The 24613-nt window shown below is 41.6% G+C and overlaps 1 protein-coding gene across 1 annotated transcript in view; it reads left to right on the top strand.

The window, feature by feature from the left end:
* The window catches only part of Colec12 (collectin subfamily member 12), a 153454-nt gene extending 152208 nt beyond the window's left edge, over positions 1 to 1246 (top strand). Inside the window, exon 10 of the mRNA XM_090353364.1 lies at positions 629 to 1246. Coding sequence (XP_090209490.1) covers positions 629 to 648 — 20 coding nt within the window. The 3' untranslated portion in view covers positions 649 to 1246. The remainder of the gene's footprint in view (positions 1 to 628) is intronic.
* Positions 1247 to 24613: the final 23367 nt, after the last annotated feature.

Below are 24613 nucleotides of genomic sequence, written 5' to 3'. Positions count from 1 at the left end.
TAATAAAGGTGGGTTAAGATATTAGTTTAGGGGGAAAAAACCTTTAGGCATTATTTTTGGAAGTAACTGTGGCACCAGTTATGTATCTGCCCATTCAACAGAATGGTCTACCCAGTATTGGGACCCCAAAACATATAAAGGAAGCCACAGCCTGATTAGTTGAGAGACATGGATATCTAGACACTAGAGTATAATCAATGGTGACAGCTAAACCAAATTAGTCTTTTTTGCTTATACTTAGGCATTTGGGAGTGATTTGGAAGGGATTCCCCCCTCTTCTCCAAATAGGTTCCTCATAGAGGGAATTTGGCTTAAGTACTTCTACACATTTGAAAAAGCAAACAATGTTAGGGTCCGCTCTGGTGGTACACACCTGTAATCCCACACATACCCAGGAGGCAGAAGACTGAGGTCAGCTTAAGGAAAAAATGTGAAGGTCTATTTATAAAAGAAACCAAAGACCAAGGGGAATGCTTAAATAGAGCACTGTCTATCAAGTGTAAAGTCCTGAGTTCAAGCCCCAGTTACTACTCCTCACCAAAGGGAAAAAAAATAAACATATTGAATGATGGATAATAGAATTGTTCCTAAAGATGTCTCTAACCCCATCCTTATTCCTCTCTTCTAGTCCTATCATCTGCATTATAACAGATGGGATGTGACAGCTTGAGCAAGTCTTCAAGCAGCTCTCCAGGGTGAAGGATACTGCAGATTCCATTACCTTCTCTCTAGGTCAGAGGAGGGAGAAGCACTGAAAACCAGTCACTAAAAATCAACAGCTATCATTTGCCATTATTCCAAGGACTTGGAAACTGAAAGGTCCCCCAGAGCAGTACCGATTCTCAGTGTGCCGATGGACTGAATCACATAGATTTTTCTCAGCCAATAACCACACAATTATGCCAATTAAATCACTCAAAGTATGGAATACTCCATCTAAAACAGACTGTCACTGCTGTTGAGCTACACAAAGAATTTACACACTGTGTAAACAGTACCTTACATTTCTAAAATCCAAGAGGTAGGAAAACTATGCAGACATATATAGATATATAGGCCAATTCTTAGTAATAATATGAAATATACTTAAAGAGCTTTTAAAACTTTGTATTTTTGTACAAAATATTTTCCTTTTACAATTATTTTCCCTTGTCATTTTATGAATATAATACATGAAGCCAAAGAAAACAACAGTGGTACTAATAAAATCTCAGAGGATTTCTTGTCAGATTTAATTCTACCCAGTGGTAAATTTTTTTTCAGTTGTGGTTTTAAAAATAAGTGTGTATATATATGTATTTTAATATCACTTCCTCAGAGGAGTTCCCCACTTGAGGTGTCCAGAATATTCTGGCACGTTTTGCTGATAGATGTTGAGCCTGAGCATTTACATGGCTCTCGCAGTCAGGCTGTGCCTTGAGTACCTATCATCAGTGCCACTTGTATGGTATGCCTGATAAAGTGTGAACACAAGATGCGAATCTGATTAATTTGGTGGAGCAGAGCTGGTGGAAAGACATTTGTTACAAAAGGCAGAACACAAACCTGGCTATTGCCAGGCCCCAGTGGTTCATTCGTATAATCATAGCCACTCAAGAAACAGACTTAGATCTGAGGATTGCAATTTGAAGCCAGTCTGGGCAAAAAAGAAAAAAAAAATCTTGAGACTTTTATCTCCAATTAATCACCAAAAACTTGGAAGTGGAGCTAGGACCCAAGTGATAGAGCCCTGGCCTTGAGCAAAAAAGCTAAAGAACAGTGCCCCAGCCCTCAGTTCAAGCCCCAGAAATGGCACCCTCCTCCCAAAAAAGGCCCTTCTTAAACAAAGCTGACATGTAAATAGACTTATTATCAAAGCGACACCAGAGCCAATGCTCGAGAGCCTGGTGTCACATCCAAAGGTAGCAATGCTGGAAAGATGCAGATCAACTAGAAGCTCCCTGGGAAGCTGATCTTCCTTAGAAGATCAATGCCAGATGAAATGCAAAAGTAAATTCTAGTCACCTTGATGCTCTTGGAACCCACCGTCCATCTACTCCTCTACTTGCTCTTCAAGAGTCTGACAAGCGCTGAGCTGAAATGGGGGACAAGTGTAATGGATGCTCAAAAGGATGATTCCATCTACCTCCTTCCCTTACAAGGGTCCTTCAAGGCGGAATTTGCTGCTACCAAATCCAAATAGAATGGTAAAGGAATAAAGTCAGTGATCACATTTGTGGCCACGTGAACTATCTTGTGGGCCGGTGATCCTTCCAGATAATTCTGTAGGCCAGAAGTAGCCATACCCTCCATGTCTTTATGCCCTCCTGCCCTAGCCATGGAACAGGTCAAACTGGCAGGACCTGGACCTGAAGTGCTGAATGTCTGTGACACAAAGTGGGCACTGGACTTAAAGACCTCTTCAGGCTCAAGAACCTTGATAGCACATGAAAAGACAAGTGAGTTTTAGTCTTACAGTAGCTGGGCACTGGTGGCTGACAGCTGTAATCCTAGCTACTCAGGAGACTGAGAATGGGATTGCAGTTCAAAGAAGCATGGGCAGAGAAGTTTACAAGACCACCTCCCCTCCTTTTATGTGTGCCAGTTCTAGGGCTTGAACACAGGGCCTGGGTGATGCCCCTGAACTTTTGTGCTCAAGACCCTACCTCTTGGGCCCTAGTTACATTTCTGGTTTTTAGTGATTAATTGGAGATAAGAGCCTCATGGACTTCGCTGCCCTGGCTGGCTTTGAACTGTGATCCACAGACCTCAGCCTCCCGAGTAGCTAGGATTACAGGCATAAACCGTTATTATCTGACTACAGGATCCCTTCTGAACCAAGAGTTAGTCATGGTGGTACATATCTATCATTTTATACAATGTAGAAGGGCTGTAATCAGAAAGATCATGGTTCCAGACCAGCCTGGACAGAGAAGTTGGTGAGACTCCACCTAGAAAATATACTGCATATGGTTTTGCTCATTTGTCAACTCAGGATAGGCAGCTTAAAATAGCCAAGTATTATATTCCACACAGTGTCTAGACAGGATATAAGACCCTATCTCATAAATAATCAGGGCAGGGCAGGGAGTGTGGCCTAGTACTAGTGTTTGCCTAGCATCCAAGAAGCCCTGGGTTCAATTCCTCAGTACCACATACTCAGAAAAAGCCAGAAGTGGCGCTGTGACTCAAGTAGTAGAGCTCTAGCCTTGAGAAAGCCCAAGGACAGTGCTCAGGCCTGGAGTTCAAACCAGGATTGGTTAAAAAAAAAAAAAAAAAAAGGTATACCACTTGCCCAAGTCTTATCAGTTGGGCAGAGAGCCAAACACTAAATAAGAAAAGCCACCAGTTTTATGAAAACCAACCTCAAGGTCTCCCCTGAACTTTGCAGTTTTTCCACTGATTATGAATGAACTCTCCAAGTCCAGCTGTGATTATACCAGGCTCTGGCCTTCTGGCCTCCTCCAAGGGCTTATTAGTCTTGAGTCTGCAAAGCAGGGATCATTGCAAAATGGGTAGAGTCAACTGCCAGCCTGGGGCTTTTCCCAACAACCCATCCAGACAGGTCATAAGAGGAGCTTACCCAAAATGTCTTCATTTAGTTTCCTGAGCCAGAGATAGATTTGTCCATTGGTCAATCTTCCAATATTTGCTGCCAGGGATTTTGGCATTATTTAATGATCATTTACAGTTCCCCCATTCAATCACTGCTGGAAGCTACAGGGAGTTAAAACATTCTTAAACATTCACTTCTTGGCTATAGAACAAGGGACAAGGCCAGGCATAACATGAACAAGGGACAAGGCCAGGCATAACGTAAACAAGTACAGTCTGTCTCTACAATGACAGTTTGAGCCCCCCTCCCCCACCCATGGCTAAGGAACTTGACATAGATTATCTCCAGCTCCTACTCCAGGTAAGATCAGATGGATTAATATTCCAAGAACTGGGACTTGAACCTATAACCACCTTACCTCTACCTTGTCATGCTGTCTCCTGTGCTTGAACAGTGACCTTACTGACAGTCTGGGCTTTCTGCATTTATTTTTTTTAAAAAATTATTTTTAAGTAGTTGTACAAAGGGCTTTCAACAAATCAGTTTATAAATACAATGCATCTTGATCACAGTAACCCTTTGTATTTTGTTCCTCCTGAACACCAGCAGAGAATGGGGTTAGAAGTAGAATATGATAGAAGGGGTGGCAATGACAAAACTCCTTTATATAACTACTTAAAAGTTTTAAAAAATTAAACCAGGAGAGGTACCACGAGTACCTTCTGAAATAGAACCAGGAAGACAATGGAGAAATCCTGATTGGCAGGCTTTCAGGAAAAGCACAAGATTAATTCTGTCACTGAGCAAAGAGGCAAAAGTTGCTTTGGCTTCCACTGCTACAGATGTCCAGAGAAGTCTGGTTTGGGGAAATCATGTTACTTTTAAGCAGTTGAGCTTCTCATATTCCTGTGATCTAATTAGTTTTGAGTGAAAGGAACAGAGCTGACCCAGCTTTGAGTCTTGCTCTTCTTTCTCACATGTGATCTATCTAGATAAACAGAAAATGGCTGTCTCCTTCCAACAGACTACCTGTAGAAACAAGCCCCAGACCACTTTAACAGTGCCTTGCTGAAAAGGCTTCCTTTCCACTGGAGAAAGGAGACTTGGGGGGAGGGGGGAGAACTAAACCTGTTTGCTGTTCCCTGGGGAACAGGGCAAAAAAAAAAAAAACTTCTGGGGAGAAAAATTTTTCCCTCCATAAGGATCACAGCAGACATTCCTATTCATTGGTATTGGTCAGATCTGGCTGCTAAAATGAAGACCCTCAATCACAAATCAGGCAGACACCTAGAGATGTACCTACCAGAGGCTTTCTTCCCTAGTACCTCTCTGTCACCTACATTCATGGGAGTCCATCAAGCTGGGCACCACAGCTATACACACAGCAGGCTCAATGAGAGGTGGGAACTAAAAATTTCTCACTTTCAGAGCCAAAAAAAATCACATATGCAATTTCCACTCAATTATCTTTAGTCAGAACCTCACCTAACTGTGTGAAAGGCTGGGAAGTAAAGTCTATATAGCTGCTAATTTGATCCTAGGCCAAAGCTCAAAACTATTGCTATGAAGAGAAGGAAGAGTGAATATTGGATGGGAAGGTAAAGAGTAATTTCACTGTCCATTAGCAGCCACTCAAGTCCCTTCCTATACAATGCATTCTTACCTCAGACTCCTACAAAGCTTTAATGGGTTGAATTACTAGAAACTACTTGCTCCTGTTCTCTCGTGTTCACCCTTTGTGCTCTACAAGCCAGCAGTACTGGGACAAGTAGATTTTCTTCCCCTGAGGTGTAGATACAGCCACTCAACATGCTTTGGCCAATATTGGTAGATGTAATATAACCAGAGCCTTGCAATGGGTTCTAGAATGCACACACACAGAGCCAAGCTGCCCAGACAAAAGGTCAGCATCAAGAAGCAGAACCATCCCCAGCTTCAGAGGGGCCCTTCAAGACCCGGTGGAGATCAGTCACCACCTACAGACCTAGAAAAGAGATGCTCGACATGCTGCATATAAGATGTGGAGCTGCTCATTACCCAGCCTTAACAGGATAATGTTCAAATGAAATTATTTTAAATATATTCTAAGTCAATAAATTTGTTATTTTATTATAGATGTGTATGTATGACTGTTAACAAATGATTGGTGAATGATGGATAAATGCATGAGTGACAGATGAGTGGGCACATTTTGGTTCTCAAACAGTTATTCACAGGTCCTGTCCCCTTTTCATAGTCTTCAGAAATATGTCTATTTGATTCCACAAAAATTCTGCTGGAAGACAGGCATGGGGGGGGGCGCTTAAGTCTGAAATCCTAGCTATTTAGGAGGCTGAGATCTGAGGATCTTGGCTTGAACTCAGCCCTGGCAGGAAAGTCCATGAAACTTTTTTTTTTTTTTGCTAGTCGTGGGGCTTAAACTGAGGGCCTGAGCACTGTCCTTGGGCTTTTCTCAAGGCTAGCATTCTGCCACTTGAGCCACAGCACCACCTCTAGCTTTTTCTATGTATGTGGTACCAAGGAATTGAACCCGGGTCTTCATGCATGCTAGGCAAGCACTCTTACCACTAGGCCAAACTCCTGGCCAGCTGCCCATGAAACTTTTTATCTCCAATTAACTGCCATAACGCTGGAAGTGGAGCTGGGGCTCAACTGGTGGAGGTTTAGCCCTGAACAAAAATTCTTGGGAACAGAATCTAAGCCTGTAGTTCAAGCCCCACGACTGGCAACACACACACACACACACACCCCTGAAAGCATCTGTCCTAGCACATCAACCAAAAGGCCAACAAGAGGAGACTGAACCTCAATAGAGATATGGGCCAGGCTAGATAGACTGGGCTACACTAAGCAGCTCCAGATCTCACTGGCTAAGACCTGAGAGGAGATGGCATGTAATTAGCAGCACAGAGCTCTGAGGCTGTGGGAAATCAAACTCAAATACAGAGAAGGCAGTCCTCAGTAGACTCAGTGCAAACATGTTTCATCAACTCTAATTTCAGGGTCTTTCTAATTTCAGGTCTGGAGCTCAAGTGGTAAAGCAACTGCCTAATGAGTACAAACACTGGGTTCAAACCCCAGTACAGGAAAGAAGAAAGGAAGGGAGGGAGGGAGGAAGGAAGGAAGCAAACAAGCACACAAGTATGCAGGCAGGCAGGTAGCGAAGCAGGTGGAGAGGGAAAAGGGAAAATGGGGAAAGGACCAAACACCAGGAAAGGGAAGAGAAGGAAAAGGGAGGGGGGAGAATGATCCAAGGATAGAGAGAGGGTGGGAAAGAGGGCAAGAGGGAATATAAGAAAATAAGATCTGTAATTTCCACCACATCCTCCTGCAAATTTCCTGTCTTTCACCTTTCACCATGATACTCAAATACAGAAAATGAACAAAATAATCATTTTCTCTTATTTAGTCAGCACATGCAATTATCATATTATACCTGTTCAAGTGTTCACTGGCTGGTTTCTGATAGTGACAACAGGTTATTTTTAAACTGAGTCTCCACTTAGACTTTATCATATGAAAAGACTGGCCAAAGGTATAGTTTAGGGTTTATTTTAATAGTCTGGATAATGAGTATTGTAAGATGCCACTTAACTGAAGCTGGGCAAAGAGATAATCGTTTTATACCACAGTTTACCTACTCAACCTTGTACCTGTAATTCCACTGACTGCAGAGCATGGAGAGGCCTGAATCTCCAGGAATGACTGGCACCTTCAAATAAAGCCCGGTGTTTTTTGTTTGTTGTTTGTTTTGCCAGTCCTGGGCTTGGGCTCAGGGCTTGAGCACTGTCCTTGGCCTTTCTCGAGGCTAGCACTCTACCACTTGAGCCTCAACACCACTTCCGGCTTTTTTCTATGTATGTGGTACGGAGGAATTGAACCCGGGTCTTCGTGCATGCTAGGCAAGCACTCGACCTCTAGGCCAAACTCCCAGCCCCCAGTGTTTCTTTATGAAAGAGGAAAAGAAGCCAAGAAAAGGATGGGTGGATGAATAGATGAGTAGGTGGATGTAACAGGGAACAGCCACAAACACACATGCACACGCACATGCACACACGCACACATACGCACAAGCTGTTATTTTCTCACTACTGAGTCAAAGGAGTCCTTTTAGTTGAAAAAAAGACCACCCTCCTCTACCTCTTCTTGACTCCACAAGTCAGCCTAAGGCCCGGATCATTTAGTGCCAACTGAACCATATACACTTCATGTTGAGTGTGAAGAAAATTTCCTACTTCAAGTCATTTGTGCTTACTTTTCAGATCTGTGACTATGTTCAGAAATGATAAAGCCCTCAAAAATACTTTCTCCTGTTTCAGTTTCTGTCACAAGCCTCAAAATCCCATGCATTGTTTTTTCCAGAGTCGGCAATAAGCACTGGCACCTTGATTCAGCTGGCCTGGCAGTTGGGATTGCTGTTTTCCTTCTACTGTGGGGAGAACTTTGCTTCCTTTGTAATTCAGCTCACCTATAGGCACCTAGTCAGAACAGACTGCAAGAAATCAGGAACCCAACATCCTTTCCAAATGAAGTTCCCAGAAGGGCAGAGTGACCCCAATGCCCTGGAACCCCAGAAGGAAGGGGGTAAGGCAAGGCTGACCTGCTGCCACCAATCCTCGTCCCCAAACATTGCAGTGAGCCCTGGAGCCTCCTTTCACACATAAAACTCTACTGGAAATTTCACAGTAATCACCTCATATTTAGGGGTCCTGTGTATTGCTCTTCAGTAATGTTACTTCTCATTAAAAAGAAGAAAGGTTTTATTAAAAACTGAAAATAGACCTTCTCTACAATCCTGCCATACCACTCCTGGGCATCTATCTGGAGCATCATAACCCAGGATATGGACACCTGCACAGCCATGTTCATCTCTGCACTATTCACAATAGCCAGGTGATAGAAACACAGATGCCCCACTACACATGAATAGATACAAAAAATGTGGAATGTATATACAATGGAATTCTACACAACCAACAGACAAGATAAAATAATGGCATTCACTGGGAAGTGGATGAAACTAGAGCGAATCATGTTGAATAACTCAAGACCAAAGGAATAAAAGGCACATGGTCTCCTTAATGTGTGGATATTAGATCCAAACAGTACAAGAACGATGACTCAATATTCAGGTACCCCAGGTTATGGACATGGTCTTGAAGATATAAATATAACTACATAGACATAAAGATCTAGGATGGACTATATACTCTATAGATATGTTTTATTACATAGATTAATATGGATCTATGACATATAAACCCTCAGCTTAATTTTAATTATGTTCTAAAATCTATGTGCCAGTGATTGTGTATAGAGATTCCCTCCTTGAATACTTGTTAAACATGACATTTGAAATATGGTGTAAAAATCAATGTTAATAAAAACTTTTAAAAAATAACAAAAATAGAAGGAAGGAGAAAGCAGAAAAGGAGAAGGAAGAAGATGAGGAGGATATGAAGGAGGACAAGGACACAGAGAGAAAGTAGAAAGAGGATGAAGAGGAAGATGAAGAGGAGGAGGAGGAGAAGGAAGAGGAGGAGGAGGAGAAGGAAGAGGAGGAGGAGGAGAAGGAAGAGGAGGAGGAGGAGAAGGAAGAGGAGGAGGAGGAGAAGGAAGAAGAGGAGGAGAAGAAGGAAGAGGAGGAGGAGAAGGAAGAGGAGGAAGAGGAGGAAGAGGAGGAGGAGGAGGAGGAGGAGGAGGAGGAGGAAGAGGAGGAAGAGGAGGAGGAAGAGGAATCAGTAGCAGCTAAGGTTAGCATTTGAAGGATACCTACTTTCTGGTACATCTACTTAGCCTTGGTGTCATGTTGTCAGGACTCTTGCTAATTAATACATGCCTTCAGTACAGGTAGAAAGGGGACTCCTACTTTTTCCACATGTATACCCAGGTCCAGGGTGTTGTTAAACTCCTCATTATTCTCTGAGGCACATCAGAACTAAGATCACAAAGTCTTGAGTCATGGTTTAGAGAAAAGGTCTAATGTCCCTGGCAACTTCTAGACAAGCAGCATTTGCCATCATCCTTGTAGGATCACTCAAAAAAGAGGCCTCACCTGTACTCCTCCCTTCTTCAGATGCTTCCTTTAAATCTCCCCCCCCAATCCAGAATCATCTAGTTGCCAAAGCAATGATCTCCCACCTGCCTTGCTCATCTCTCTACTCTGAAATACACCTGTCTTGTGTTATTAACATGGAGACAGGCAAGATTCCAATCTTTCTCTAAAGGAACCTACACCAGAATCAAATCTCAATTAAAAAAACAAAAAACTGCAGTCCAATAGAAGAGACACAACAAGAGGAGATAGCTAGGGCTACATATAGAGGAAAACTGTGTGGGATGAATAAAATACTAGAGTAGAGGATTTGACAATCTCTTTATAAAAATGTATAAATGTGTATGTTAAAAATAAAACTCAAAGCCAGGTACTGGTGGCTCACACCTATAATCCTAGCTACTCAGGAGGCTGAGATCTCAGGATCACAGTTCAAAGCCAGCCCAGGCACTAAAGTCTATGAGACTCTTATTGCCAATTAACAACTAGAAAACTGGAAGTAGCCCTGTGGCTTAAGGGTAAGGCTACAGTAGCCTTGAGCTGAAATGCTCAGGAACAATGCCCAAGCCCAGAGTTTAAGTTCCACGACCAACCAAAAACCAAAAAACAAAACAAAAACACTCAAAAGATCCCTTCCAAAAGTCATGTCCTGTAGTTCAGATTTGCAATGTCTCCAAAGGCTCATGTGGTAAAAAATTGGTCTTGGGCCAGGAGTTTGGCCTAGTGGTCGAGTGCCCGCCTGCCATGCACAAAGACCCAGGCATGATTCCTCAGTATCACATACATAGAAAAAGCCGGAAGTGGTGCTGTGGCTCAAGCGGTAGAACACTAGCCTTAAGGAAAGCCCCAAGTTCAAGCTCCAGGACTGGCAAATAAATAATTAAAAATTTAAAAAGAGGTCTTAGGTCACTGGGACATATTCTCAAAGGGGACAGTAGGACCCCATCCCTTTGCTATCCCCTTGCTACCTTTTCTTGCTCCCTGGACATTTGAAAAGTAAATTTTGCCCTATCACAAATTCCCACCATGAAATGCTGCAGTGCACAGGCCCAAAACCAAAGAAGTTAACCCATCATTCACTGAACCCCCCAAAGCTGTGATAAATAACAAAATCCTTTTACTTTCTGTAAGTCAATTATTTCAGGTATCTTATTATAGCAAGGAGAAGCTATTTAAATTTAGTGAATTTGAGGCTGAGATTCAGAGAATCATGGTTCAAAGCCACAGGGGCAGAAAAAGTCCATGAGTCTCCATCTCCAAAATAACCAACAAAAAAGCTGGGCTGACAACATCCATTCATGTTGAAAGCACTAGAAAAAATAGGAATAAGAGGTACATTCCTCAAAATAGTGAAAGCCATATATGAAAAACCTACAGCCAATATTATACTAAATGGCGAAAGACTGGAACCATTCACCTTAAAATCAGGAACTAGACAAGGATGCCCACTCTCTCCACTTCTCTTCAATATAGTGCTGGAACCCTTAGCCAGAGCAATAAGGCAAGAAAAGGACATCAAAGGGATCCATATAGGGAAAGAAGAAATTAAACTATCCCTATTCGCAGAAGACATGATCCTCTACTTGAGTGACCCAACAAACTCCACTCCCAAACTTCTAGAATTAATAAACCACTTTAGCAAAGTGGCAGGATACAAAAATCAATCTTCAGAAGTCAGTAGCCTTCTTGTACACCAACAATACACAAACAGAAGGCCAAATCAAGAAAGTGATCCCATTCGCAATGGCCCCCAAAAGAATAAAATACTTAGGAATATACTTAACCAAAGATGTAAAGGAATTATTCAATGAAAACTACAAAAGCCTAATGAAAGAAATTAAAGAGGACATTAGGAAATGGAAAGACATCCCATGCTCATGGCTAGGGAGAACCAACATAGTGAAAATGGCTATACTGCCAAAATTGATATACAAATTCAATGCAATCCCCATCAAAATCCCAAAGATATTCTTTACGGAAATAGAAGACATAATCCAAAGATTCATATGGAACAAAAAAAGACCTAGAATAGCCAAAACAATTCTAGGCAAAAAGAGCAATGCAGGTGGTATTACAATACCAGACTTCAAACTCTACTATAGAGCCATAATAACAAAAACTGCTTGGTATTAGCACAAAAACAGACCAGAAGATCAGTGGAACAGAATAGAAGACCCAGAAATAGAATAACATACTTATAGGCAACTTGTATTTGACAAAGGAGCCAAAGTTATACAGTGGAACAAACACAGTCTATTCAATTATTGGTGCTGGCTAAACTGGGCAGCCCATATGCAGAAAACTAAAAATTGACCCTAGCCTTTCGCCATGCACAAGCATTAACTCAAAGTGGATCAAAGACCTCAATGTCAGACCGGAAACCGTGAAACTGCTACATGATAAAGTAGGAGAGACACTGGAACTCATAGGCACAGGCAAAAGATTCCTGAACAGAATCCCAGGGTCACAACAGATTGGAGAGAGACTCAATAAATGGGACTACCTAAAAATAAAAAGTTTCTGTACAGATAAAAACATAGTTGCAAAAGTAGAGAGACAGCCAACCAACTGGGAAAAGATATTCACCAACAATACATCTGACAAATGCTTAATATCTAGTATCTACAGGGAACTCAAGAAACTAATCCCCCCCAAACCCAATAAACCATTCACTAAATGGGCAAGGGAACTAAAGAGAGACATATCAGAAAAGAGATTAAAATAGCAGAAAAACATATGAGAAAATGTTCATCATCTATGGTCATAAAGGAAATGCAAATAAAAACAACCCTAAGATACCACCTTACCCCAACAAGAATGGCCAAGATTTTGAACTCAGACAATGACAGTTGCTGGCAGGGTTGTGGAGAAAAAGGAACCCTACTACACTGCTGGTGGGAATGTAGACTAGTTCAGCCACTCTGGAAAGCAGTGTGGAGGTTTCTGAAAGAACTGAAAATAGACCTTCCCTATGATCCCGCCATACCACTTCTGGGCATCTATCCTGAACAGCATGACCCAGGATATTATAAAGACACCTGCTCAGCTATGTTCATCTCTGCACTATTCACAATAGCCAGGCGATGGAAACAATCCAGATGCTCTACTGCAGATGAATGAATACAGAAAATGTGGTATATATACACAATGGAATTCTACATAGCCAACAGACAAGATAAAATAATGGCATTCGCAGGGAAGTGGATGAATCTAGAGCGAATCATGTTGAGTGAGACAAGTCAAGACCTAAGGAATAAAAGGCGCATGGTATCCTTAATATGCGGCTATTAAATCCAAAGAGTACAAGAGCGAGGACTCAATAACTGCATACCCAAAGCTATGGACATGGTAATGGAAATACAAACATAACTACATAGACATAAAAACCTATGACTCTATAGACATAATGTTTTATTTCAGAAATTAATATGCTTCTGTGCCATACAAACCCTTAGCCTAATTTTGACTAAGTTCTAAATACTAAGTCCCAGTGATTGTAATTAGAGATTCCCTCCTTGAACACTTGTTTGTTAAACTTGTCATTTAAAATATGATGTAAACATAAGCCATATAATGAATAAATGTTGTTCTTAAGGTAAAAAAAAGATAAAATGAAAAAAAAATACAAGTCAAAACCATATTGAGATTTCACCTCACCCCAATTCGAATGGCTATTATCAAGAAAACAAGTAATAGTAGATGCTGGTGTGATGTGGTCAAAAGAGAATGCTACTAAACTGTTGGTGAGAATGTAAAGTGGTTCAAACATTCTGGAAAACAATATGGATTTCCCTTAGAAGACTAAACATAGAACTACACTATGATTTAGTAATCCTATTCCTGGGTATTTATCCAACTGAACACAAACAAGGCCACCCTAAATCTACAGACACAAGAATGTTCACTGCAGCATTATTTACCATAGCGTAGATATGGACCAACCCAGATGCCCGACAGTAGTTGAATCAATATATATATATTCACAATGGAATTCTATGCTTCTATCAGAAAGGATGAATTTGTCCCATTCATAAGAAAATGGAAGAATTTGGAAAAAAATCATATTATGTGAAGTAAGCCAGACCCCCCCCAAATAAAATAAACTCTTAAAACTAAAAAAAAAAAAAAGCTGGGCTAAAGGTGGAGTGCCAGCTGAGTATGAAATCCCGAATTAAACGCTAGCACCAGAAAAAAAAAATCTTATTTTTGTTTTTATTGCAGATATGGAAACCCAAATTTGGCCTGCATAATTACTCCATGAATTAATTCTCTTCCCCCCTACCCCTCCACACACAAATTTCTCTTTCCCTTTCAGGAGAAAGGGAAAAGCTAGCTTTCCCATAAAGCTAGCTGGAGAGGTGGTCAAGCTAGGGCCTCACACATCTCAAAAGAGGCTAATTAGAAGATAATCCCAAACAACTGTCTAGGGTTAAGAAATGGGGAGAGGCAGATGAGTGAGAATCATTACTAGCCTCTTATTACTGATCTCTTGAGGCTAAAATCTCACCAATAGAAACAAACAGTATTCACATTTTGTTATCATTTGGTGGCTTTGAGGATCTCCCTTTATCATAGAGGCTGAATATAAAGCTGGCAGACAATAGAACATATAGGACTTGGACTTGCAGCTGGATTAGAAATAGTATACTATCTTCCTCTTTCATCTTTAAGAGTTCAGGAGTCCAGTATCAAACTTCTAGATTAGTTGCTTGTGTGTATTATTAATCATCATCTGGTATGAGAGGACACAAAAATCAAATGCTGATCCCCTAACCCTTTATTGTAAGATGGGGCTTAGGTCCGGTGAAAGAGCCCTCATGCCTGAGATCAGAGCTCTTCCAAGAGCAGACCTAGACAGCTCACTAGCTTGCTCCCTTTCCCTCCCTCCGCCCATCCCCTTTCTGTTTGGTGGATACCAGTCAAGAAAGGGGTTTTCCTAGATACTGGGGCCGCTGCACCTTGATCATGCCTCCAGAACTGAGACAGTAGGAAAGCTACACAGTCTTTGGCATTTTTGCCCTAGCAGCCAAGCTGAATAAAATTATCACCCAAGTAATACTGATCAAGGTGCACTGCACACAGAAATGAATATGCTTAATGGAAATACCTTTGTACAACTACTTAAAGATAGTAAAAAGAGAAAGAAAGAAGAGGTAAAAAAGGAAGCTCTCCATTTGCTTTTCTGCTTAGAGTTGGTACTCTACCACTCCACTTCCAGTTTTTTTGCTGGTTAATTGGAGAGGAGGCTCACAGACTTTTCTACTGGGGCTGACTTCAAACTGTGATCCTCAGATCTCAGCCTCCTGAGTAGCTAGGGGATTACAGGCATGAGCCAGTTAGGCCTGGTACTTGCCAAGTTCTTAAAACATGACCCAGCTCTCCAAATGTAAGATGGACAGAGCCTTTCTCTATGTAAGCCAACAGTCTATACGGTTCTATGCACACACACTGTGACTTATGCACAAACCACATTGAGCAGATTCTGAGCACATTTACAACATTTAAGCTACTCTAAAATTTACCCTTTAGCCATTACCTCTATGATAGTCCTAATATCAAGCCGTTGGCATTTTCTCCAAAACATCAAAAACCTTGATTCTTTTCTATGTGAGGTTTCTAGGGCTGCATTACCCAAGTACTGCAGACAAAGTGGCTTAAACCATGTTGGAGACTGCAAGGCGTTGGTAGAGGAGGTTTCTTCCAAAGCTTCTGAAAATGTCCACCTTCTCTCTATGTCCCTATGTGAACTTTTCCTTGCATGTCTGGGTCCTAACCTTCCCTTCTTACAAGTGCATCAGGTACACTGGGTTTGAGTTCACCTATGTGACTTCATTGTACTTAATTACCATTCTAAAGGCCCCATCTACAAATACAGTCACACTCCGAGGTGCTGAAAGTTAATACTTCAACTTATGAATGTGGAGTGTGGATGATTCATCTCACAACATTCTCCATGTCTTCTTTACTCTTAGTCAAAAAGCGATTCTCCTTAAAGAAAAGGAAAGGCTGGAAGTAGGTGCTGTGGCTCCTGGAGTAGGGTGGTAACCTTGAGCTGAAGAGTTCAGGGATGGTGCCCAGGCCCAGAGTTCAAGCCCCATGACACACACACAAAAGTCCAGGAAGTGGCTCCCAATGGGTTGTCACCACACTACACACCTACCCTGGTGACACTTCCTCCTCACCCTGTTGACCATAACCCATGACAATGCTCCAGGGACAGGGCTACCCTCACGGAGAAGAGGACCTTCTGACTTGTCAGAAGTCAGAGCAGGTACCAAACATCCTCCTTCCCTATAAATGCCTCCACTGATTGCTTCTGTTCTTTGGGCCAGTACACATCCAAACATGCGCTGTGGATGTGCTCTGCTGTCTATCCCAAAGCTCCCGCTCTCCATACACCCACAGCACATGTTTCTCCTTTCTCTAACATAGGTGTCCCTTCTTTGTGGCATTGTGAAGTATTAAGAGGTCCTTAGTCCCCTTAGTGTGGGGAGGGTGTCTTCCAGTCCTCAGAGGTGTGCCCTTGGTGGACTGTGGAAACTAGTCTCCTTACCTTCTCATTTCCTGGCCACCAAGAGAGTGGTATTATGTAAATTGCCCTTCTCATGTAAATTCCATGATGTGCTACTCAAAAGCAGGAGTATAGGGGAAAATTGGTTCTGACTGAAACCTGCAAAAGTGTGAGCCCAAATCAAAGTTTCTTCTTATAAGTTGTATATTTCAGTATTTATTACAGTAACAGAAATTAGATTAATGACTGGGAAATGAATAGGCAAGCATGTCCTTTCAGTTCAGGGCTATGGAGGCTAGGAAGTTTACGATGATGGTACAGCCATCTGGTATGAGCCTTCTGCTACTTCAAAAAAATGGCACAAAGTCCAACCAAGTACATGCAGAAGCATGTACAAAACACAGTGGCAACTTGCTCCTGTAATAATTACTCCAATCCCATGAGGAAGACATGACCTTATCTTAATGACTGATCATGCGTCCAAGGCCCCACCTTCCAGTATTTTATTACCACACTGGCAATTAAATTTCAGAAGGACTTACTGGGAACAAATCATCTTCAAACCAAACAACATGCAAAATCTGTTCCTTCATCTTCTGTTTTCCTAGGATGTATTTTTTTTTTGCATTGTTTTTTTTGTGTTTTTTTGCCAGTCCTGGGCTTGAGCTCAGGGCCTGAGCACTGTCCTTGGACTTTCTCAAGGCTAGAGCTCTACCACTTGAGCTTCAGCACCACTTCTGGCTTTTTTTTTTTTTTCTATGTATGTGGTGCAGAGGAATCAAGCCCGGGTCTTCGTGCATGCTAGGCAAGTACTCTACCACTAGGCCAAACTCCCGGCCCATAGGATGTATTTCTTATGCTTTTGGCCAAGGACAGTTTTTCACCTTTTCTTCCCAGAAAATCACCCTTGAAAAGAAAATGTTACATTCAAAGTGCCTGGGAACTTTATACAGTAACTAAAATCTAAAACAGTTATTAGGTTTAAAAAAAAAAAAAAGGCAGGGAAAAAAGCTGGGATCTGCTTCCAGGACTAAGTAGCCTGGGGTTTACAGAGGGGCAAAAAGTCCCTAATTTCTATTTCTTTGGCCAGATTCCCTGCTGGAATACTCTCTGGCCATACATACCTCCACTCAATGAAATCCAATAATTCTTTTTCAAATGCTTGATCCGCTGTGAGGACACTAACTAGAGGGGTTGGTTACTTTTCTCATCATTGTATCAAATATTTCTTCAAGTAATGTCAAGATATTTTATTTCATCTCATGGTTTTAGAGTTTTCAGTCCAGAGTATGGCACTGTTGATTCTGGGAACATGATGGTGGCAGGAGCATAGGGCAGAGACAATTCACCTCAGGGTACATAGGAGACAAATACAAACAGTAATATAGAAAGGGGGCAACATATACCCCCAAGGACTCATCCGCAGAACCTATTTCCCCAAACAAGACCCTATCCTCTATTAATTTTTTACTATTGTGCAATAATGCTATCATATTATGAATCCATTAAGAGATTTACTATTGGTTAGATATTGAGAGACATCAGAATCCAAACATTTTCCAAAGTCCATCAACTAGCAACTGTAGAGGGCATTTCACATTCAAATCATCACACTAAAAGTAACTTTTTTAAATCTCTCATGTCCAAAGAATGATGAAAGCAATGACACTGATCAAGATGCATTGTGCTCACAAACTCAAGTTAAAAACAAAAAAACAACTGTCCCCTTTGTTCCATTATTAGGCCCTAATCTTCTACCAGCTAAGGGAATTGCCTGAATTTTTGTCCACCCTGCCCCTCTTCAAGCAATAGGCACCTTTAGAGGTAGGAGCTACAAACTTCCTATTTTATGCTTCTCTAGCTGTCTGGCCAGCTCCTTGTTTATAGAAGGTACTAAAAAAAAAAAGTTGAACCAATAAATAAAAATTCTAAACTGAGCTACATGCAACCTAACCTTAAGTTCTTCATAATGTTTCTAGAAGTAAGGACCCAACTGGCCAAGGACTTAACACCAAGGAGAGTAAAGTCTTCCTCCAAACTTTTTCCCTCTCAACTGGGCACAGGCCATTGATGAGGAGTGCTTGTGATATTGTCATTACTTGTGAGACAGATGGCTTCCCATTACATAGTGATGGCAGTCACATACCTTTCCCCTTATGGAACCAAAAAGCCAACTAGTGTTCTGATGAGCCCAGAAGTGGTGCAGCACATCTGCAGAGATCTCGAGGCCTATCATAGAACATTCCAGAGGTGGTTTCAAAACAGCAAGGATACCGTTTGTCCTTCACGACAAAGGCAGAAGCTCATCCACTCTGGGTAAGACAAGGAAGACGGCATGCTTAGCACTGTGTACACAGTAACCATACCACTTACTTGAGTATGTTTGCAAAAAGAAGAAAACATTAGGCCAGGTGCCACACTGTAGTTCACACTTATAATCCTAGCTACTAAGGAAGCTGATCTGAGGATCATGTTCAAAGCCAACCTGGGGAAGGAAAGTCCATGAGACTCAATCTCTAATTTATCACCAAAAAGCCAGAAGTGGAACTAGCCTTGAACACAAAAGCACCAGGACAGCATCCAGGCTGAGTTCAAGCCTTAGGATTGGCACAAAAAGAGAGGAAGGGGCTGGGAGTTTGGCCTAGTGGTAGACTGCTTGCCTAGACCCAGGTTTGATTCCTTGGCACCACATACATAGAAAAATAAAACAGAAGTGGTAGAACTCTAGCCTTGAGGAAAAAGTCCAAGGACAGTGCTCAGGCCTTAAGTTCAAACCACACAACTGGCAAATATATATATATATATATATATATATATATATATACACATATATATAAAATTTAAAAAGAGAAGGAAGAGATGAAGGGAGGCAGGAAGTGAGACAGCGAGGGAATGAGGGAGGGGCTAGGGAGGGAGGGATGAGGAAGGAGAGAAGGAAGGAGAGCAGGAAGGAAGGAGGGAGGGAGGGAGGGAAGAAGGTAGGCGAATGGGGAGGGGAAGGAAAACATTATTGCCTAGACGCCAACTGTTAGCTGGTCTCTAGTTTTCTTTTGTGGGTGCTTAACATAGGAATTTGAGTACCTTCACAATGCCCTCATTCAAATCTTTTAAAATTGCCCAATTGTGTGTGTGTGTGTGTATGTTTAATTTCCTTCACACTGGTACCTTTTAGTACCCAGGGATCTTAAATAAAGGTCAAGTACTAGATGTCCTTGTTCAGTTCTCATCAGGAACCTCCCATTCCTGTCTGCCCAGAATAAATGTGCTAGTGACCACTTGTCAGGATAATTCACAATCAGTAATACCAGAGGTGTGCCAGAGCACAAAGGTGCGTGCGCCCGTCCTCAGGAACACTACTGAGTCTGAGAGCTGGGACTAGGGGAGGAGCTCCCATATGACACACAGCAAACCACTGGAGCAAACCTTAGCCCTGGTAGAGGGTACCAAGGACCCCTGAACAGAAAATCTCCTTTCATTCTTTTCTAGACCTCTCTGCTACATTTGAAACTGCTCGGTACCAGTGGTCAACAACTGTAATCTCTGCTACTCAAGAGGCTAAAATGTAAGGCTCACAGTTTGAAGCCAGCCAAAGTAGGAAAATACGTAAGATTTATTCCAATTAATCACACACACACACACACACACACACACACACACACACACACTGAAAGTGGGGCTCAAATGGTAGAGCACTATCCTTGAGCAACAAAGTCTTAAGGACAGTGTCTAGAAAAAAAGGGAAGGGAAGGGAGGGGAGAAAGAAGAAAGAGGGGGTGGAGGGAGAACGTGAGCCAGGCGCGGTAGCTCACACCTGTAATACTAGCTACTCAGGAGGTTGAGGATCAAGGTTCAAAGCTAGCCCTGGCACAAAAGAACCTGAGACTCTTATCTCCAATTAATCTCTAGAAAATGGGGAGTGTGGCTTGGCTCAAGGGTAGGGTGGAAGCCTTGAGCTGAAGAGCTCAGGGACAGTGCCTAGGCCAAGATCAGGACCACAAAAAAAAAAAAAAAGGAAGAGGAGGAGGAAGAGGAATGAGGAGGAAGAAGAGGAAGAGGAATGAGGAGGAGGAAGAGGAGGAGGAGGAAGAGGAATGAGGAGGAGGAAGAGGAGGAAGAGGAATGAGGATGAAGAGGACGAGGAGGAGGAAGAAGAGGAATGAGGAGGAGGACGAGGAGGAAGAAGAGGAATGAGGAGGAGGAGGAGGAGGAGGAGGAGGAGGAAAGAGGAAGGGAGGGAAGGGAAAGAAATAGGAAAGAGAAGGAAAGAGAAAGGAAGGGAGGGAGGGAGGGAAGAAGTAGGGAGGAAGGAAGAAAGGAGGGAAGGGAAACTACTGAAACAAAAACTCCCCAAGAAAGAAAGAAAAAGAAAGAAAAACTATTGAACAGGAAACTCCCCAAGACCAGCGCTCAGTGTTTGTTTTGGAGTCAGGCAGACCTGGCTGGGACTGAGCTCTCCACACTCCCCGCTGTGGTCTTGGACCCACTCCTTGACCTCTCAGGCCATGGTTTCCTCATAGGTAAAGATCATGCATGATATTTTGAGATGTTCTCTCGGGTTTCTCCTGCTGTTTCACTGTACTGTTTCCTTCATCATTTAGCCAAGAAAAAGAAACATAATTCTAAACTCATCTGCATTTAATCTGATCTTAAAGCCTTTCAGAATGTTAATTTCTACATGAGCACAAAGTTTTCCGCATATGCAGTTGTCAGGAAGAAAAGATTGCTCTCTAAGATCTGAGAACAAACTTCTTTTTTCTTTTTGCTGTAGTAGGTGAGGGTTTGAGAAAGAAAATGTTCAAGAAGCCATTGAAATGCTAAAGGACTAATATGCTAGAGAACTTAGCAGTTTATGCCATGAGCTAAAGAACAAGAAGGGAGAACTGGGAATGATGATATATACCTGTAACTCTAACTACTTGGGAGGCAGAGGTTTGAGACTTAAGGTCTGAGGCTGGTCAGAGCAAAAGTATGGGGCATCCACTGGGATTATGCAGGAAGACCGAGTTCAGTGATTGTGGGAAGAAAGATCAGAAGGGCCACAGTCAGACACTAGGCCTCTAATGGTCTTCTCTATGTGAATTTAAGAAAAAAAAAAAGTTCAGAAAGGGAATGTAAACCTCAGGTTGCTGTAAAAGTTCTGCTGATCCAAAGAGACTACTGTCTTGATTTCCACAGAACCAATTAAGAATTCAAGTCTCATGGAAAACCTTTATAGCCAACTAGACCTAAGAGGTGCAGCCTATCACTATGGTCTGAACGTCTGTGTCCCCCTAATATTCATGCAGTAAAATCTGAACCTCCAAGGTAATGATACTGGGAAGTAGGCTTTAGAAAGGAGGCTAGTCACGAGGCAGAGAACTCACTTGGGAATGAGAGGAATGTGATTTAGGGGCCTTATAAGAAATTACAAGTGGATGCCAGTGGCTCACACCTGTAATCCTAGCTACTCATGAAGATAAGAGCTGAGGATCATGCTTTGAAGCCAGTCCAGGAAGAAAATTCCATGAGACTCTCATCTCCAATTAACCAGCAAAAAGCTGGAAGTAGATGTGTGACTCAAGTAGTGAAGTGTTATCCTTGAGTAAGGAAACTAGCAGAGAGCTACCTAACCCTGAGTTCAAGCCCTCCCACCTCCCCCTCCCCGTTCCAATACAAAGAGGGGGGGGGAAAAGAAGAGCTAATTTGCTTGTTTTCCCCCCACACCTTCCTGCCCTGCTCCCCATGTGAGTACACAGCAAGTTGGTGCTATGTAGGAAACAAAAGTGTATCCTTATGAGATACAGCATCTGCCAGCATCTTGATCCTGGATTTCAGCTCACTAGAATGTGACAAACGGGTTTTAGTTAATAGCCACCTAATTTTTGGTATTCTGCTATAGCTGTCCAAACAGACTAACAGCTAGCAGTACGCAGATCAGCCTATACAGCTACAAACAGAATGTTCCTGTGGGGTACTCGAAGAAAAGGATGTGATGAGGCATGAGCTACAGTTGCAGGAGCTGGGGCTGGAACAAGAAAGATAAAGAGTGCAGGTTTTTCACAAGTATGGTAGGAAATGTTGTGCTGTGGAGATAGTGTGTCCTCAAAAGGCTTATATGTTGGGCCAGGGGTTTGGCCTAGTGGTAGAGTGCTTGCCTAGCATGCATGGGTTTGATTCCTAGGTACCACATACATAGAAAAAGCCAGAGGTGGTGCTGTGGCTCAAGTGGTAGAATTCTAGCCTTGAGAAAGTCCAAGGAAGAACTAAGGCCCTGAGTTCAAGCCCCAGAAGGACTGCCAAAAAAAAAAAAAAAAAAGGCTATGTGTTGCAAAGAACCTAAGCAGATACAAGAGGACTGATATAATCCCCTGCATTCTATCTGATCACAGTGGAATCAGACTAGTTCTAAACAACACAGTACAGTGTAAAAACCACTCAAACACATGGAAGTTGAATAACACTTCTGAATATACACTTCTGAATAACACCCGGGTTAGAGAACAAATCAAAGAAGAAATTGAAAACTTCTTATGATGCAATACCAATGAAAATACATCACAAAGGAACTTAAGAGACACAGCAAAAGCAGTCCTAAGGGGCAAATTTATCGCCCTAAGAATCCATATTAAAGACAAAAGAAATTCATGTAAACAACCTAAAGAAGCAATGAAAGCACCTAAAGGGGTAAGAAAAAGTTAACTCTAAAACAACTAGAAGGACAGAAATAGAAAAAATAAAATCTGAAATATCTGAGATTGAAATAAGATCTACTATACACAAAATTAGTAAATCAAAAAGCTGGTTTTTTGAAATTCAACAAAATCGACAGACCCCTGGAAAGATTAATCAAGAAAAGGAGATGGAAGACTCAAGATTAGAGATCCCACGAGAACAATCACAACTGGCATTCAAAAAATTCAGGCTATCATGAGTAGATACTTCCAGAGCCTATATTCAATTAAACAGGAAAATTTATTAGAAATGGATGTTTTGTTGTTGTTTTTGGTTTTGTTTTGTTTTTTTTTTTTTGCCAGTCCTGGGCTGGAGCTCAGGGCCTGAGCACTGTCCTTGGACTTTCTCAAGGCTAGAGCTCTACCACTTGAGCCTCAGCACCACTTGTGGCTTTTTTCTATGTATGTGGTACAGAGGAATCAAAATCGGGTCTTTGTGCATGCTAGACAAGCACTCAACCACTAGGCCGAATTCCCAGCCAGAAATGGATGATTCTTTAAACAAACATAGGTTATCCACATTAAACCAAGAAGAGATAAGTCAACTGAACAAACAATTAAAAATACAATGAGATAGCAGAAGCAATCAGAAACATGCCAACTAAGAACACTGGCCCAGATGGTTTCATTGAGGAATTCTACAAGACCTTTTTTTCATTAGAGAATACTTTATTAGTTTCTATAATCAAAACCACATAGATAAGACCTTAAATATTTAATATGGTGTATTTACCCCTGTACAAATAAAAAAAATTGTTTAACGTTTCTAGACCAATATGGCTATTAATTTCTATACAATGCCAACTCAACACAGTAAACTGGGATACTTTTTCCAAAGTTGACAGCACAGCTAAAGTTTCCAAAAATTCAAATTATATATATGTATATATTTATATAAAAATTTTATATCAATTTATATCAATAATAGTATGTTATGCATCGATAGCAGCAACAGCTTTTCCAGGTTCTGCACTCATCTGAACAAAATTAGACATCCAGCACACTCCATTAATTTACAAGACTTTTTTTGGGGAATAAAAAACTTCCTTTTTTTAAATCGTAATTAATAAAGGGATTGCAGGTGTATTCGCCAGATAGAAGGTGCAGTATTTCTCACATTGATACCCCTTCTCATGTTTTTGTCCCCATTTCCTTCCCCCATTCCCTCCCCTTATCTTGTTTTCTCCCCTTCCTTTTCCTATTTCAAATAAACAAATAAACCTATATATAATAAACCCAATAATAAGGTCAGATACTGTAACAATATAAGATTAACCAAGGGGCAACAAAAGAGATGAGAAATAACATAGTACATTTAGAATAATCACAGATAAAGCTCTTTAGCCTCATCCTACATGGCTTTATGTATCTAGGTTTTGAGCTGTTGTAATCCTCTGTTACGAGAGTACAAGACGTGTACTAATTATTACAAATGAGGGAAAACATTGAGCCTATGTTCTTTTGGGGCTGGCTTACTTCACTAAATATGATTTTTTCCAAGTTTTTCCATTTCTTTACAAAAGGCAGTGTTTTATGCTGGTGGCAGCATAGAAATTCATTGTGTATAAAAACCACATCTGGTTGATCCACTCATCAACTGAAGGGCATCTGCTGCAATGAACATCATTGTGCTAATTGATTTAGTATATCCTTGTTTCTGGTCATTTGGGTAAATGGCAAGAAGTGGAATTGCTGGGTCATAGAGGAGTTCTATGTTTTGTCTTTTGAGGAATTACCACACTGCTTTCCATAGTGGTTGAAAGAGTTTGCACTCCCACCAACAATGTAGTAATCTACAAGAC

This window comes from Megascapheus bottae, chromosome 19, assembly GCF_031878675.1.
Source record: "Megascapheus bottae isolate mThoBot1 chromosome 19, mThoBot2.hap1, whole genome shotgun sequence".
Classification (NCBI taxonomy): domain Eukaryota; kingdom Metazoa; phylum Chordata; class Mammalia; order Rodentia; family Geomyidae; genus Megascapheus; species Megascapheus bottae.
This window is presented reverse-complemented; position numbering and strand designations above follow the sequence as displayed.